The sequence below is a fragment of the Ictidomys tridecemlineatus genome, chromosome 11 (genome assembly GCF_052094955.1).
Source record: "Ictidomys tridecemlineatus isolate mIctTri1 chromosome 11, mIctTri1.hap1, whole genome shotgun sequence".
In the NCBI taxonomy this organism is placed as follows: Eukaryota; Metazoa; Chordata; class Mammalia; order Rodentia; family Sciuridae; genus Ictidomys; species Ictidomys tridecemlineatus.
Window position 1 is genome coordinate 91,071,391 of NC_135487.1, and position 16,188 is coordinate 91,087,578.

At 34.5% G+C, this 16,188-nt stretch overlaps 1 protein-coding gene across 4 annotated transcripts in view; it reads right to left on the reverse strand.

Annotated features, from left to right (window-relative positions):
• Vav3 (vav guanine nucleotide exchange factor 3) overlaps nucleotides 1-16,188 on the reverse strand; it is a 349,120-nt gene that overhangs the window by 20,185 nt on the left and 312,747 nt on the right. For all 4 annotated transcript variants that reach the window (XM_078026845.1, XM_021735809.3, XM_005339106.5 and 1 more), the window contains exons 22-25: nucleotides 13,563-13,597; nucleotides 8,963-9,079; nucleotides 8,321-8,408; nucleotides 2,173-2,302 (exon numbers count right to left, since the gene is read on the reverse strand). In XM_078026845.1, coding sequence (XP_077882971.1) covers nucleotides 2,173-2,302; nucleotides 8,321-8,408; nucleotides 8,963-9,079; nucleotides 13,563-13,597 — 370 coding nt within the window. The remainder of the gene's footprint in view (nucleotides 1-2,172; nucleotides 2,303-8,320; nucleotides 8,409-8,962; nucleotides 9,080-13,562; nucleotides 13,598-16,188) is intronic.

Genomic DNA, 16,188 nt, shown 5'->3' on the forward strand with positions numbered 1-16,188 from the left:
CTTTTAAAAATGTTTATTCTGAGACAGGGTCTTGCTGAGTTTCTGAAGGCCTAACTAAGTTGTTGAAGCTGGCTTTGAACTTGTGATCCTGCCTCAGCCTCCAGAGCTGCTAGGATTATAGGCATGTACCATCACACCTGAAGTGAATTACTTCTTATGATAAAAAGAAAAAAAATCTAATTCCCCTAACCCAGACTTTCCTGAGTTTCCCCATCAAAAGCTAAGCCCCATAAAGGCAAGGACTTCTCACTTTTTAACTGCTATATCCCAGGACCAGAACAATGCCTTGTCTGTGTAAGGTATTTTATTTGTCAGTCTCTCTAAAGACTTTTTGGATTATATTTGGTTTTATTCATCAATAGCTTTATATTTAACTTACATTAAATTTTAAATGAGTGGCTTGCCTTCCTTTCTTAATCAAAAAAGTGTTTTAGTGGCTTAAGTTGCTGAAAAGATAGGGTACAGATGTTTGAACTCATACTCATTTTTGGAAAATGGCTCTGTAAGCTAGTATGGATATTCAAATTTATTCTTTTGGCTACGGTTAAAAATAAAAAAGAACAATACAGTCTGTAATTCCTTTCCTGGCTGCTAAACAAGTTTGAGTACTAAATACTCCCATTAAACACTAAAGACAAAATTATGAAGTTAGGCAATGTCATTGCTGGACAACGTTCTCTGATCCTAAGCATGTGCCAAGCTCTGACAAAGGGCCTGCAGTGGACCAGACAGACACAGGTTAACAGCCTTCCTAAGACTAATAAGTCCTCCCTGGTTGCCCACCTCTCACCCCTGGGGCTCTAGAACTGAGTGAACAACTCAGATAGGACTGGGTGAAACTGACCTCCTCTGTGAGTTGTATTATGTCTGCTGCTAGAAAGGCAAAGAGGGGGGAAAAAAAAAACATGGAAAATTCTCTTTTATGCAGCAGGGAGATGTCAGAACCTTGACAGACTTCAAGGAAATTTGTAGAAAAGCTGTTTTCTTTAGAGGAAACTTCCATTTTTCAATGAGTAAAAGTTATAGACTGTATGATAATCTAAGATAAGTTGAGTCATATTGGGCTAAAAAATAGATAAAATTTTAAAGGTATTTAAAGTTTCAATATAAAGTGTGTTCTTACTACTTTCACTGTTTAGCGTTGAGCATGTGTTGCTGATCACTGCAGGGAAAACAGCTATTGAGCTATTCAAATAAGAAAAAGCCTGTCAGCTGATGTGACAAATTACTTGCATATTTACTTATATTGAAGTGTATGAAATTTTACTGACATTGTTGAAACCCTGAGTATACCTGTTTCCCTTTTAGTGTCTGCTTTTAGGGGAAAAAATAAAGTTAAAATTATATTAAACAGCTGAAAATTCTGTTTTCAGTACCCCTAGAACTTCTAGTTTTGCTTAGGCTAAAGATTCTAAGAGTAATAAAATTGTTTTCATTTTTCCCTTAAAACAGATTTATTTTTTTTAAAAAAATCATATCAAAATAAGGGCCAGAAAGCACACTTTCTTCTCCACATTTTTCATCACAAAGTTCTCTTTACATGCCATATCTATCTCCAGGAAGATTATGTCACATTAAACAGTGAGGGGGAAAAAGTTTTGTCAAGGTCTCACGTTTAAAACATGACAGGTTTCTGTTTGCATGCTAATTTTTTGTAGCTAGTTGTGGCAGATGCTGATTCTGAAAATAGTAACTGAAATGTAGTTTTAGAAATACTTCCAGCTAACAAAATATACTAGCCATTTCAATATCCTGAAGGTAGTCTTTGCAATGGGACCATAAGCACACAGGAGATACTAGATGGGGAGAGCTGTAAACCAATTTTATTAAATACTATTCCTCAAACAGCATTATGGCCACCAATATTAAGTGTAAATTAAAAGTCTGGCTAATATAAAAGAGAATAGCATAAAACTTTACACATTAACATACCCTTACATTTTGGTATTTTAATGCAAACATAATTTTGAATTTGGCACAAGGACCTAAAACTAGACATGTACATAAACCTGTTGGTCCCTCTGATTCTGCTTAGCTCCAGAAAAAAGTCCTTGCTCATTGCATTAGCATATTAATTGGTTATATTTCAAAGTTTGGAATGAAGATGTTCAATGCTATTTTGCCTCCAACCCTTAAGTGACAGCAAATCGTATTCTCAATTATAATACTCACAGCTGTTGCCTGCTCTATTACCCCTCTGTCCAGCTGAATGTTCTGGCTCCTTGTATGGAAACTGTAGAGTCGTATCTAAGGTTCTGAACCCTTCTTTAAGAGAATGATGCTTGTAGTACTCCACAAGTTCCTGGAAACGAATCAAAGATTTATTTTTTATAAAGATGCATTTGTTCTCAAACACACAAACTCCTGAACACATAATTATATAAGGATGATCAACTTAAGGCTAAGTTCTCCATATATGGACAAGTGAGTGAATGATGATCTTTTGCCACTGTCTGGATGTATACAAACCTACCTGGGAGTTGTCCTTGTTACTCAGGACATTTATCATAAGACTTAGCCTCTATTGGTCTTCATGGATATAGAATATCTTGTTAGTCTTGAGTCAGATGTGGTAAATGAAAAGAAATCATACCAAACCTCCACTTCAGAGTAGTAATTATTGTTCTTATTCATGAAATACTTGCCTTCCTAAATAAAAATAAACGGAACAGCTGCTTGCTTAATATATAGCAATTTCTAGTTTCCTGCATTTTCTTTCAACATGGCAAAAAACACACTTGACACTAAATGTATTTTTCCATGGTAAACAAAAGTTGATAATGCAAAAATGCTACTGGACAGTGTTTCTGGTTTATAACAAAGTGTTGGTACCCATTTTAGCTCTATATATCACCTAGTATACTCACAGGGGTGAATAATAGTTTGTATAATTTTCATTTATGAATAATTTGCCTTAAATATATCTAATTCCAATGTCATAATCATTCACCATTTTTCAGACTAAAACTTCAGGAAATTTCTTTTTACATGTTGGTTTCATAAATTCTGCACAAATCTTAATCCCTCTAATATAAACCAAAATTGAATAATAATTAATTCATAATGGGAAATGTACCTTATCATTAGATGAGTATTATAAAGCTTTTTACAAATATATAAAATGAAAATAAAAGCAAATTCACTCTTAACCCAATTATTTGGTGCTTGTATTATAGCACCTTTAAAAATTAGTGGAAAAGAATCTCATTTCTTCTAAAAAAAAAAATCACACTGTTCATTGACTCAATAATTCCATTCAGCAGTTATGTTCAAAGTTCCTAAAACAAATCAATTAGGCCAAAAAACACCCAAAAGAAGAAAGAGAGAATCATCAGTGATTTATTATTTATGACTAAACTCAGGTATGTTGTGGACTTCTCTGTGCTGGGAGTATCAGGGGTCACAGAGATTATAAAGACAAGGCTCCACTCTCTAGGAGTCTCTTCCTAGAGGGAAAATGGAAGGATTGTGGGAACTCAAAGGCACAGAGAGAACTTCTTGTGGTATGTCCAATGAGGAGGATGAGAGAAGGCTTCAGGATGGAGACACCTTAGATTAAACTGAAGACCAAGTAAAATTTCAACAGACATAAATGGGGAAGGATCGTTTTATGTGGAAGAGCCAGGCTGAGAGACACACCAAGGTGATAAAGTAAAAAACAAACAAACAAACAAACACCTTCATAAAGAAAAAGCGCTGGATAAAGTAAATGGAGACTTTTTTCAATCCTTATTCCTATAAAATGGAGATAACAAACCATTTCACAGGCTATAAGGAAAAATACATACAGTGCCTGATACGTGTGGATAATTATAACAGCTGCCACTATCCCATGAGCCAGGCCCTCACAGGCTCCCTTGTAATCTTCACTCAAGAACCTTATGAGGTGGGCCTCATCCCCACCGAGGCTCATATCTCAGAGAGGCTAACTGATTTGTGTAAGGTCACAAAACTGGTGTCTGTCTCCAAAGTTTGAGCTTTTAACTACATCACATTATTAGCAAATAGTACATGGCAAATGTAAATATAAAAATCAAAAAATGGGGAAGCAAAGGGAAGTGGTATTTATTAAGAGTCCATAATGTACCACAAACTTTGCTTTCTCAGATGCTAGGGTCTAACGCACATGATAACTTTCTTAACTTCTTTAACCTTCTTCCTTCCTTTGGCCCAGATAATGAGTGTGCTTGATGAAAAAAAGAATTGTGGAATCTGACCAATCTTTAAAGATAGAGAAAAAGAAACAAAGCAACAGAGACTAGTCTGTATCTTCAAAATACTTCCAACCATCAGAATATGGCATTTGTATTGTGGTGATTTTTAATGCAGTTTGCTAAGGCTACATCAGGAATTAAATTCAACTTAGTGATGAATATTTCTATAAATTTTTTTAAAGACAAAGAATAATTTGTCTTTTAAAAAAGATTTCTTGAAGAATAGTACTTCTATATATTATGTTGCTGATGCAAATGATACCAGAGAGGTGTTCTCTTAGTCTTTAGATTGAGTCAAATATTGGCATTATGAAAATAAACCTGAAAAGAATAATAAGACAATAGCTTTGAACTATCATTTGATCTCATTGGCAGTGATATGAATTCTATGTATTCTGTTATGAATTACTATTAACTAATATTCATAAAAAGTTGGCTAGGAACTATAGAATTATATACTGAAAAAGGGATTTGGTAATCATTTAATACTCCTCCCTCCCTCCAAACTTTACAGAAGAAAAAAATGACTTTTCCAAGGCTTGGGGTCATGCAGCTTAGTAAGCTTCAAGACACTCTTTAACACTTCGCTAAGCATAGAAGATATTTTCGTTCCATTTTCACAGTCTTATGAGGGTAAATCTTCCTACATGTCTCTGAGCAGAATTAAGTAGTGCCACCATGGATCTTTTCCAATCTGTGCCTTTATGCTTTCTGTATTTTAGTCTAATCCACCCCTGCTTTTGCAGTCATTGACCTTCAGGTACAACAAGTAAATAAGGCAACTCTAAACAAAAGAAATCGCTAAGCTTTCCTTATCTCACACTGACACAGCAGTGTCAACAATTCAAGTCTCTCTGAAAAAATAATGAGAGCCAGTCATTGCAATTACCAAGGAAACAGGCAATGGAGATGGTTTATAAACAGCATTTGGACATGGATGGTCTGGCATACATGAAAATTAGAACAAAATTAATGCCTTGTAATCTGGATACAGAAATTCTTTTAGGATTTGAATTTAATGACTAAGAAACACAAAGATTTTGATTAACCAAGCTATTGAAACCCAAGGGGAAAAGGTTTGGTCCCAACCACCTAAGGCCACCCTTCTTTTTGAGGAACTGGATGATTTAAAATAAGCTCCAGAGTCTGCTTTGTGTTTCCAAATAAAATTTACTTCCAGGCCCTGTTGTGATTCATAGGTAGAACTTAACTTTAACACCAGTGACAATGGAACGCTGAACTATTCTTAAGAAACAACTCAAAGCTTCAGACCACTTCTTAACATGTAATGCAAAGTGCATTATTTGGAATGAACATGATTAGAGGGATCTCTCAGAGGTGAGATGATTGTGATTTTTAAGAAGCCCCCATACCTCTTAACCTCTTCTTCCAGAGGGATTGAGCCACCCCTTCTGACCCAGTATCCCCAATTTCCCAGCATAGGTCCAAAAGATAGTACTATTGTGAGGTTCTGGGTACAAATGTATTTACTAACCTGTAAGCTTTTTTTTAGATAAGATAAGTCATTTTTTAATTCTCCAAAACCACAGTGATTTCACATAGAAAAGGCTCAGTATAAATTTGCTCAATGAATGAACAGAAACAGAAAGAAAGGGAGATCTGCAACCTAGTTCAGGCGCCTCTTCAGCAATTTTCATGCTTATTTGTTACACTTGCCAAAGGACTTTTTTGATACTTAAACTCAGCTCCTTAGCCTTTCTTAACTTTTCACAATTACATCTTCTTACTAGTTTTTAGCCTCACTTGTAGCTTTGTTTAATTTCCCTCTCCCTTGAATCCACTGTGAAATGTGCTTCTCTGCAAAAGATCCCCAGATATAAAGGGGGAAAAAATACATGCATGTGTCTCTAACAATAGCATTTCTGAGATTTGTTTTATAAGAGTAGTTTATCTCAGCTCAAAGACAAATATTCTTAATTCCTTTTCCAGAACACTGAGGCAAAAACTTTAATGCTCACTAGTATCAATGATCTGAAGTCAGGTCATGATTGTTTTTTCTATAATCACAGCTTTACATGTAGATAAGAACTCAGGGATCTCTCTACCCATCCAGGTGGCTGTGGGGTTACCGGCTTTTCACAACTGACCTTCATCACTGAAGAAGTTCCTAAAGCTGAACCAAGGTGATGCAAAGCTAAATTGACTGGCCCTTTCCAGTGGCTATTCCTTTCATCCTCTTTGCTCCTTTCCTCTGATGGGAGTTCCTTTCGCTGCTTCCAAAGTGTGGAAGGCTGGAAGTCATCTTTCGCCCTGCAGCATCTTTTTTAAGGGCCATATGAACTATAATACTGTGGAGCAGCCTCATTACCATCCAAGGAAGTTCTGCAGGTGGAAGTTCACACTGGCATGTCTTGCAGAGATGTGGAGAGCCCTGTGCATGCTTTCATCATGTCTCAGCTGTGTCTGTCCTTCGTTATTTGTGCATCCACTTGCCACCTCCTTCCTAGGTTTTCATCTTATGAAGAACCTCCGCTGTTCCAGTTCTCTCTGCACAGCTTGCTTGCTCCAATGGAACGTAAGTTACTCTGGCAGGGAGGTTGCCTGGATCTCGGTTACCAATTTGACAGAATTTGCATTTCCAGGACACGGCCATGTTGCTCATTCTTAGCTTCTGAATTTGATATGTGATATTTATGACCATAGAGGATGGCTTCTTTTTCTTTCAACTTAAATGTTTCAAATTCTTTAAAATTCTGGTCATTGTCATAAAGCTAGTTTAAATTTTCAACTAAGGCATTCAAGTTGGCCTCTTTTGTCAGCCCCACTTACATTCAGTTTTACTTTTAACATCTACAAAGTACTTTCTGATGTTTTCCAGAAAGATGTAGTATGTATCATTTGATGGATGGTTTAGTCAATGAGTGATACTTCTCAATATCACTGAAGGTTCTTAGTAGGTACAGATGCACCTTATGTTCTATATCCAAATTGTTCATTTTCTTAAGAAACTACCAGACTTAGAAACAGACTTGATACCATTTTTAAGAAAGATGAACATTTATTTACTGTTAGCAATATATAAATAATGATATATATGCATTATATATTACATACATAATAAGTATTATTATATGCTAATAAAATTATTAAATTATATATTTTAAAAAAATGTATGAATTAATCAAATAATCCTTGCTGATCTGAAGTAATTTGACAATATACTATTTCTATTTAAATATATTTAGGATATATGTATTCCTATAAAATATCAATTGTATTGTAAAAAAGTATTACCATATTAATATTTAATTGTCCAAGATAATGAGAGCCACTGAACAGAAAATATAGATTAGTTGTAGTTGTCAATACCTTTATTTTATTTATTTATTTTTATGTGGTGCTGAGGATTGAACCCAGGGCCTCCCGAGACGAGCTTGGTGAGTGCTCTTCCACTGAGCCATAACCCTAGCCCAAAATTGGTAGAAAATACACACACAGAAGTTTCCAGTTGACTTTACATCTTGTCTGAAATGAACTTAATTACTTAATTACAACTCTTTGTTTCATAACTTATAATATTCTTTTGGTGAATGAGGAAATAGAGGCAAAGGAAGGAAGAAGAGGGAGGAAGAACATATTAAAAGTTTGCTGCAAGTCATTCAAACACACACTGAAACCCACACTAAAAACTGAAGGTTGATACTTGAATTTGCTGTTGAGTCATAACTGGTATAGACTCTAAAATACCATTCCAAACTTGCAAACTTAGATGACAGTGAAAAATATAGTATAAACAATTTTGGGCTAGGGTTGTGGCTCAGTGGAAGAGCACTCGCCTAGCTTGTGGGAGGCCCTGGGTTCAATCCTCAGCACCACATAAAAATAAATAAATAAAATAAAGGTATTGACAACTACAACTAAAAAATAAATAAAAAAGAGATAAATCCACATTGAACAATTTTTTACAAAACTTCATTGGAGTTCCTGAAGTCAGACATTTTAGAATTCTGCTACAAAACTATACTATGATTCTCTTTAAATAATTTCCGGTGAGCAAAATTTCCAAGAAACTATAGAATTAAACTGACCTTTCTAACAACAGAAAAATAGGGATCAAAGATTGAAAAGAAATAATCGATGCTTACCATTAAACTTTTAAATTTTCTATTTTCTGCAATGTGAAAAAAGCCATCTCTTGTTAAAATCTTGATGTGCTTTGCTTCATTATTATACCTATGGGCAATGAATAACTTATGAATATAAATGTGTTTTTAATCAGTAAAAATCAATAATTACCAGAGGGCATGCCCCAATAACATTATAAGAATTAATTCCGAAGACAAAATATATAACTATGCCAATACAATGGTGACACCTAATTAACAAAATATATTTACTAGATTGGTTGAAGATACGACCAATATTTGAAGGAATGGTGGGGGTGGACTTGACTAATGATTATACTTAATTTACAAAGTTAAGTTTGAGAAGCAGAAAAAAATAAGACAAAACCTAAAATATACTTAGAATTTATTAGAAATATACACACATCAAGTCAACAAAATATAATGTTATGAAAGAAATCTAATATGCCAATTAGCAGCCTATAACACTTATTATTGTTTTCTAACAGATATTTTCAAGTATTAATGAACTGTCTGAATAGATGCATTATTTCTGCTGCAATTAGAACCTTGGTTTTCAACTTCAGTGTTATACATGTCAGATGGTCTATGCAATTATGAAAACAGGAAATCTATTTCTGTAAAAGTACTTGTCCTACTTACTTAATGCTAATTGCATATTCTCCTGACTCTTTGGTCCTGTGCCTCACAAGGTAAGTACTATTTACCCTATTAATAAGTTCAGTCTCTGCCTGCAATCTTTCCATTGCTCCAGCATACCTGTAAGAAACAATGAAATGGAAAATTTGGATAATGTAACTGAAAGGGAACAGAGGCTAAAAATATGGATCTGTCAGGATTTTAATTTAGTAGCAGATCTGATCTGTTCTTACTTCCATATGAATTACATTGCTTCAAAATAATTTGGAAAAGCCCTTTAATATGTCAAAACACAAATGTTCTACGAAGCTAACCACAGCAAAGTGAACAGTGCCTAATACACAGTAAGCACTCAGTAAATATTTATGAGATACATAAAAAGAGGATCCAGTAGGCATTGAGTCACAAAGACAGATGTGGGAAGTTTAGGGACAAGTGGAAAAAGACTTGCCCTACAGAAGAAACACACAAACACACACACACACACACACACACACACACACACACACATGCATACGCATGTTCTTTTCACCTTTTGTATATACACTATGAAATCTCTTTTGAGCATCTTCAGTCCACAATTTTGATAACTAATTTTCTTAAGAAATTTATAATAATAAGTAACACTTACTTTTAAAAGTTAGATAGTTTTCAAACTCAGAATTCAATTTCCCCCAGATTGTGGGCCTTTAACATAACCAAACTCTATAATAATAAAAACTATCATAATAAAAGCCCCAAATATAATGTTAAAATATTCTTGAATGACCTTGAATGACCCCCTTACATCAAATATAGGTGTTACATTGACTGGAAAAATAGATCAGAGATTTTGGGCAATAGAAATTAAAGAAAAAAAGCTTTTGTTTAGTTTTGTTCTCTTTCAAAGCTCTTTATGGCTTAATAGTCCAGAAAATTCTCTGATTTACACATAAATTCATATAACTATAAATATCCAAATGTAATCTACACTAATTATTTATTTTATATGCATATAGGCATTCAACAAAAGTATATTGAGGGAGGGCATGTTAGGTTTCCATCAAATACAAAGGGACCTGAAGGCATTTTATGCTGTAGTAACTTGAGTTATAACAATCCATGAACTCTAGGACTTGATGTGATATGATTCATGCCTATCTCTTCAACCTTATCTCTTACCACACCCTTTATCTCTGTCTCTGGCCTTCTTTCAGCTCCAAGAATTCATCAAGCTCCTTTTTAATTAGTCTCCTGGAAGACTGTGATCTTTGTCTGGAAAGATACCCTCCAGCAACATAATTCCTTCAGGTTTAGAGAGTGAGGTTTTCCTGAGCATCCCATCTAAAGAAAGTCATCCTACATTTTGTACCCTCCACTCCATTATTCTCATTACAGTACCCCTATTTTCATAGCACATATCATAATTAGTAGCAATGAATGCGTTTTGGGGTGTGTGGGTAATGGGGATTTAACTCAAGGGCACTTGACCACATCCCTAATCCTGTTTTTTTTTGTATTTTATTTAAAGACAGAGTCTCACTGAGTTGCTTAGCACCTTGCTTTTTGCAGAGGCTAGCTTTGAACTCAGGATCCTCCTGTCTCAGCCTCCCATGCTGCTGGGATTACAGGTGTGTGCCACTACACCTCAGCAACATCCAGCTGATGAATGCATTTTTATCAAAGTGATACAAAAACAATTTAAAAGGTAACTTAGGCTATAAGAACATAATGAAAAGGAGAAGTACTCCATCAAACATCCTGCTCTGAGCATCAGTTCAAAGAATTTAAAATTTTTTCCTTATTTCTACTTGCATATTTTTAAATAACATGCTCATACTACAATTTACTACATGTCATCTTAAGCGTAATGAAGGAATGTAATTTTCCCCAGTGCCCAATGCTTGCCTTTCTTCATGATGCTTCTCTTTGCTCTTTCTGTAACCTCTACAAACCTAAGCTGTCATCTGACCTAGTTTTACCAGGTTATCACATAAGACTTCATTTTTTGTTTTCTCAAGATATTTTATGTAAGCTGGGCACATGGTGCACACCTATGATCCTAGCAGCTCGGGAGGCTGAGGCAAGAGGATTACAAGTTCAAAGCCAGCCTCAGTGACTTAGCAAGACCCTGTCTCTAAATAAAATATTTTAAAAATGGCTGGGAATGTGGCTCTGTGGTTGATTCTTTATGTCTATTACAAATTCTTTCCAAATTCTTCAAATAAACTCCTGAATAATACATTTTCAATGCTTCACACTGTCTCTTTTGATTTTTTCCCCCCTCTGGAGTGACTTCTTTTGAACATTTCCAATCTCTTGCTTCTTCTCTAACCCTGCTGAATGTCTGTGGTCTTGAGACTTCCCTTGCTTTCCTTTCCTGGATTCTGAATATGCCTCTTCCTTGGCTTCATAGCTCATCCTTCAGCTTCCTCCAAGTGGACACGTGGATTGTATCACTCCTAAGGCCCACATTTATGAAAATAGAGTAGGAACCTTGGTATTTATCTCCTGTTCTACATGAAGATTTTCAAGTAATTCTCCAGTTTCTAGGCCCATGACTCGTCTTTGCTTTTTGACACCCTAAAACATAGATTATTGAAGATAATCGCCTTGATTTTCCATTTTATTTCATGGCCTATATAAGAGACAAAAGTTACCTTGTGCGAACAACCTCCTTTAAATGTGGAAATAATGAGCACGTAATACAGTTGGTAGTATTCAACGTCTCAGTGACTTGAGAACTACCATGCTATCATTCAGTGTAATTTTCTCTAAACAGTTTAGTATTTCTAAAATTGAAGGTTCCATTTTCTGGTGTGGTTGATCATTTTGTTCCCTAGCAGAAGACATTTCACACAAAACTGCCTGCTTAGTTTGAATAAACTGTCTAGGTTGCTCAAGAGAGGGGAGGAAAGTAATTTTAAATTCTACTACGAAATATCTTTATTTCTTCCTATTTTAAGGCTCTCTCTTTGTCTGAATATCTTGATTTTTTATCATAAGGAATAGTACTATTCTAACCAGTCATATTTTCAATAGAATTTTATGTATTGGCAAGGGTGCATTTTAAAACAAAGAGTCCTGATTCATTCCCAAATACAAGATTAAGCTTGTTTCATAAAATGTCTGTAATCTGCAGCATTAGTATTTATCTCTCGGGTATGGCCCTGTAACAATAATACCTAGTTACATGAAAAGTGGGAGGAGGAAAAAGAAGGACTTCAATCATAATACTGCCATGATTTGTATCTGATCCTGATGTTTTTCAGTTTGTCCATGCTATTAGCTGTAATGTCCAAATTTAATTCTTGTCAGGACTATAGTTTTCAATTCCACAAAAACTAAGACCTAGAAATTGTCTTAAGTCAGGCAAAAATGACTTTCCCAGTTCTATCAGAAAACCTCCAATACTTTCAGCAAGCTCTGTGCTGAGGCTCAGAGGGTACAGCAGAGAAGGCAGATAATGACTCAGAAGGCAGAAGTGGCTGCTGAAAGAGGCAGAGGGCATGAGGGAGGGGAAGAATCCTATACCTTGGGCAATGGATTCCTAGGCATTGCAAAGCAGACTGGCATCTCCCATTTTACTTACAGCACAGAAAGTAACCAGAAGGTTTAAAAAATATCAGACAACTCAGGTGGTGTCTACACTTGCAAAGTGAATTAGGACTACACAATCTCAGGATATCTCATTTCTGTATGTACCCTGATCTCTCATTTATATGCACATACTTAAACATCAGGAAAGAGAAAACATATTCAGTCATTTTAAGAGGAGTCAAAAAACATTCAGAGAAACAAATGCAAATGAATACTATGCTCATGTTTTGTATTTTGAGAGGCTGTATAGCAATGTGCAGACGGTATAACCTGGATTCCTGCCTCTACCACTCACTCACTGCATGGCCCTAACCTTTCTTTTTTCATCCATAACAATAAAAATAATAATCTTCCTCATATGAATGTTAGAAAAACAAGATGAAATAAAACATGCAAAATATAAAGCACATACTAAGTACTCAGTACATATTAATTGTTATGATGACAATTATAACTATTCCAGATCCTAAATATATTTTTTACATTTAAGATATCTAAAAAGTAATTACTGTTAATCCTCGGTTCTGCTAATTATATTGCCAGCCTCCAAGTGGTAAGTATGTCACCTATCTACACCCAAAGATATGTGGCTATATTTACTGCTCCTATATATTGCAAATTGTATTTTTAGACTCTACTATTCTTTTTGAGCTAATTCTTAGTTTCATACTCAAATGATTCATATTTTTCTCTCTGCCTCATGAAATCTATCTTTCTAAAATACAAGACACATATTTACCTATGCCCCATTCTTTCTTGTGGCTGTTATAAACTTTTCATTCACAGTCTAGTGCATTCATGTGCGCGCACATGCACACACACACACATACACACACCACTCTCTGATAAAGATACAGAAAGGCCAGCAATATATGGATTCATTATGATGTTTTGTTACATCTGAAAATACCTTTAGCGAGGACAAATGGAAATGGAACATGGTTTACTACCCCCACATTTAAGGCATCCTCAAGGTAAGGGTATGGTATTTCAACTTAGCTACATAAACATTTTTAATACTTACCAAGGTTGGCAAGAATAATCTACTGGTTTGGGTACCTAGGATATAAAAAGGCAAAAATAGATTAAGTTTACTTAAGGGAAGCTTTTAGAAATCAATCATTAATTCAGTTCAGCTGACTCAGCTCTATAAAACCCTAAGTAGTACAGCCCTAGAACTATCCATTGGCAATTTTATACAGAATGAATCATAGTATATGTCAAATAAGTAGAAAATAATTCATTTCACTTTAATTCATTCTTTCATTCATTTTATTGCTGCTATACCTCCAAGGGGAGAGATAGCAGGAAAATATGAACTAAAAACTTTCAATATTTATTATCGAGGCAATTTAATCCTATCATAGAAAACTAAAATGAGAATGTTACTAAGGAAATCAAATAGCACTTCGGTTTCACATTAAGAAAACATGCAAAATAAATAATAAACACTGGATAAAGAATCTATTATTTAACAAATTCTAAACTCTGATTTTAAAGTCTACCAAGTGGAAAACTTTTATTTGGGAAAATATCATGGAAAATATCCATTTCCCCCTTTTCTCAGATAGAGCTTCACTAAAGAGAAAAGTCTTACATATTCCATTCTAATTTTAAAAAAATGTTCTTTTAGCAGCTGAAGGCAACTAGAAAATGAATAAAGCCAGAGAAGGTAAACAAATATTCATAAAATAACAAAATCCATTCTATAGAGAGGAGACACATCTATAAGTTCCTGAGAAAAGGTGGAAGCATAGGTAGTCTTGTGTTCAGAAAAGTTTCATGAATGATCTGAGTCTTTGACATATATATCCCATGGTATTCCGGGGTTTTGTCATATAGAGTGATCAAAAATACTGTTACCTTCAGTTGTAGTAAACTATAGAATATAGCTGTGATGTTTAAATAGCGAATATAAAACTGTGCTGTTTAGAATCTTCATCACTCAGAGACTTAGGCAGAATTTATACACAGAATTTGAGGTTGTCCATCTCTTGTCTCATTCCTTTCTAACATTTCTTATCTCCCTCTCCAGCTGTTGTGGTTGTTTTAAACTCCAGACTTGGTTCTTCAAGTTGGAGATACCCTAAGGTTTCTAACTGAATTTTAACCTAGTTGAATTCCACAACCTAGTCCTTGCCCTCAAGCTATCATAAAACTTGGATATCATTCCCTTTTCCAAGAGGCAATTCTCCTAGTCAGTGCCTTCAGACATTTTGTTTTGTTTTTATATTTTGTTCATATTTTACAGCTGTTACCTGTAAGAGGACTGGCACAATTGGAGCTACTTAATATTTTTCCAAGGTAGAAACTCTTCTTGCTTCCATATACTGTTGTTATCTAGCATTATTAACTGGCTATGTATAGCCAGGGAGTGGCCTTTGCCTTTTACTCCTTTGTTCATTCATTCAACAATTATTTTTGAAAGCCCATTTCATGTAAAACCATCTCTAAAATAAAACTTAAAATGCTCATTTTGTACTATATTCAAGATGTCATAAACAGATGATAGCATTTGTTACATGAAATGGTTAATATTCTTGATTTGATGCCTCCAGATCCCAAAATATCTTAATATTACCATACATTATCTCTTGCTACACGCCTATGGATACACATCACTGCTTTACAGGTAGGAAGCCTGAATCTCTCTCATTCAAATGACAGAAAACTAGCTAAACAATCATTGTTACTTATCTAAGTAAATAAGAGAAGTATCAAACTTCAACAATCATTCAACATTATAACATAATCTTAAAAAGTTTTTATATGTGACATTAGATCATAGAAACAAAAGAATAAGAAATGCTTATTTATTTTTTTAAGTAATTGAGCCTAAATGAATGTAGTAAATTATCTTATAGACTACCTTCTGAAATCAAGGGTAGCAGACACTTTTTGTTTTTATTTTTATTTCTTTTATTGATACTGGGAGTTGAACCCAGGGATGCCAAGCCACTGAGCCACATCTCAGCTTTTTTGGGAAAAAAAAAGTTTTATTTTGAGAAAGGGTATCACTAAGTTACTTAAAGCTTCATTGATTTCGGAGGCTGGCTTTGAACTGACAATCCTCCTGCTTTAGCCTCCAGAGCCGCTGAGTTTACAGGTGTGCTCCTCACATTTGTAATATTAAAAATAATGTCCAATTTAGAAACACAGACACAATTTAAATATAGCAAGAAAGAAAGTTTAAGAAGAGTTTTGAGGAGCTGGGGTTGTGGCTTAGTGATAGTGTGCTTGCCTAGCATGTGTGAGACACTGGGTATGATTCTCAGCACCACATACAAATAAAAAACAAAACACAAAGGTCCATCAACAACTAAAAAATATTTTAAAAAGAAGAGTTTTCAGGGTTTTCTTTTTTCAAAAAATCATCTCTACCATATTAGTAAAAAAAATTCATTTACTTTGGACTCAATAACTTCAAAAAAATTTGTGGAAATTTCCACCCTAAATGTCAAATTAAGATATTAAAATCATATCACCCCAAATAAAAATTTATCAATATCATAAATCATGAGAGTACATTTTAGTTATATTCACCTACATTATTTTAGTAGTCATTCATTCTTTTTTTATTTGTATTTGATGTATTTAGAAAAAATCATTATGATATTACATAAATAATAATGACACATTAAAGTATAAAA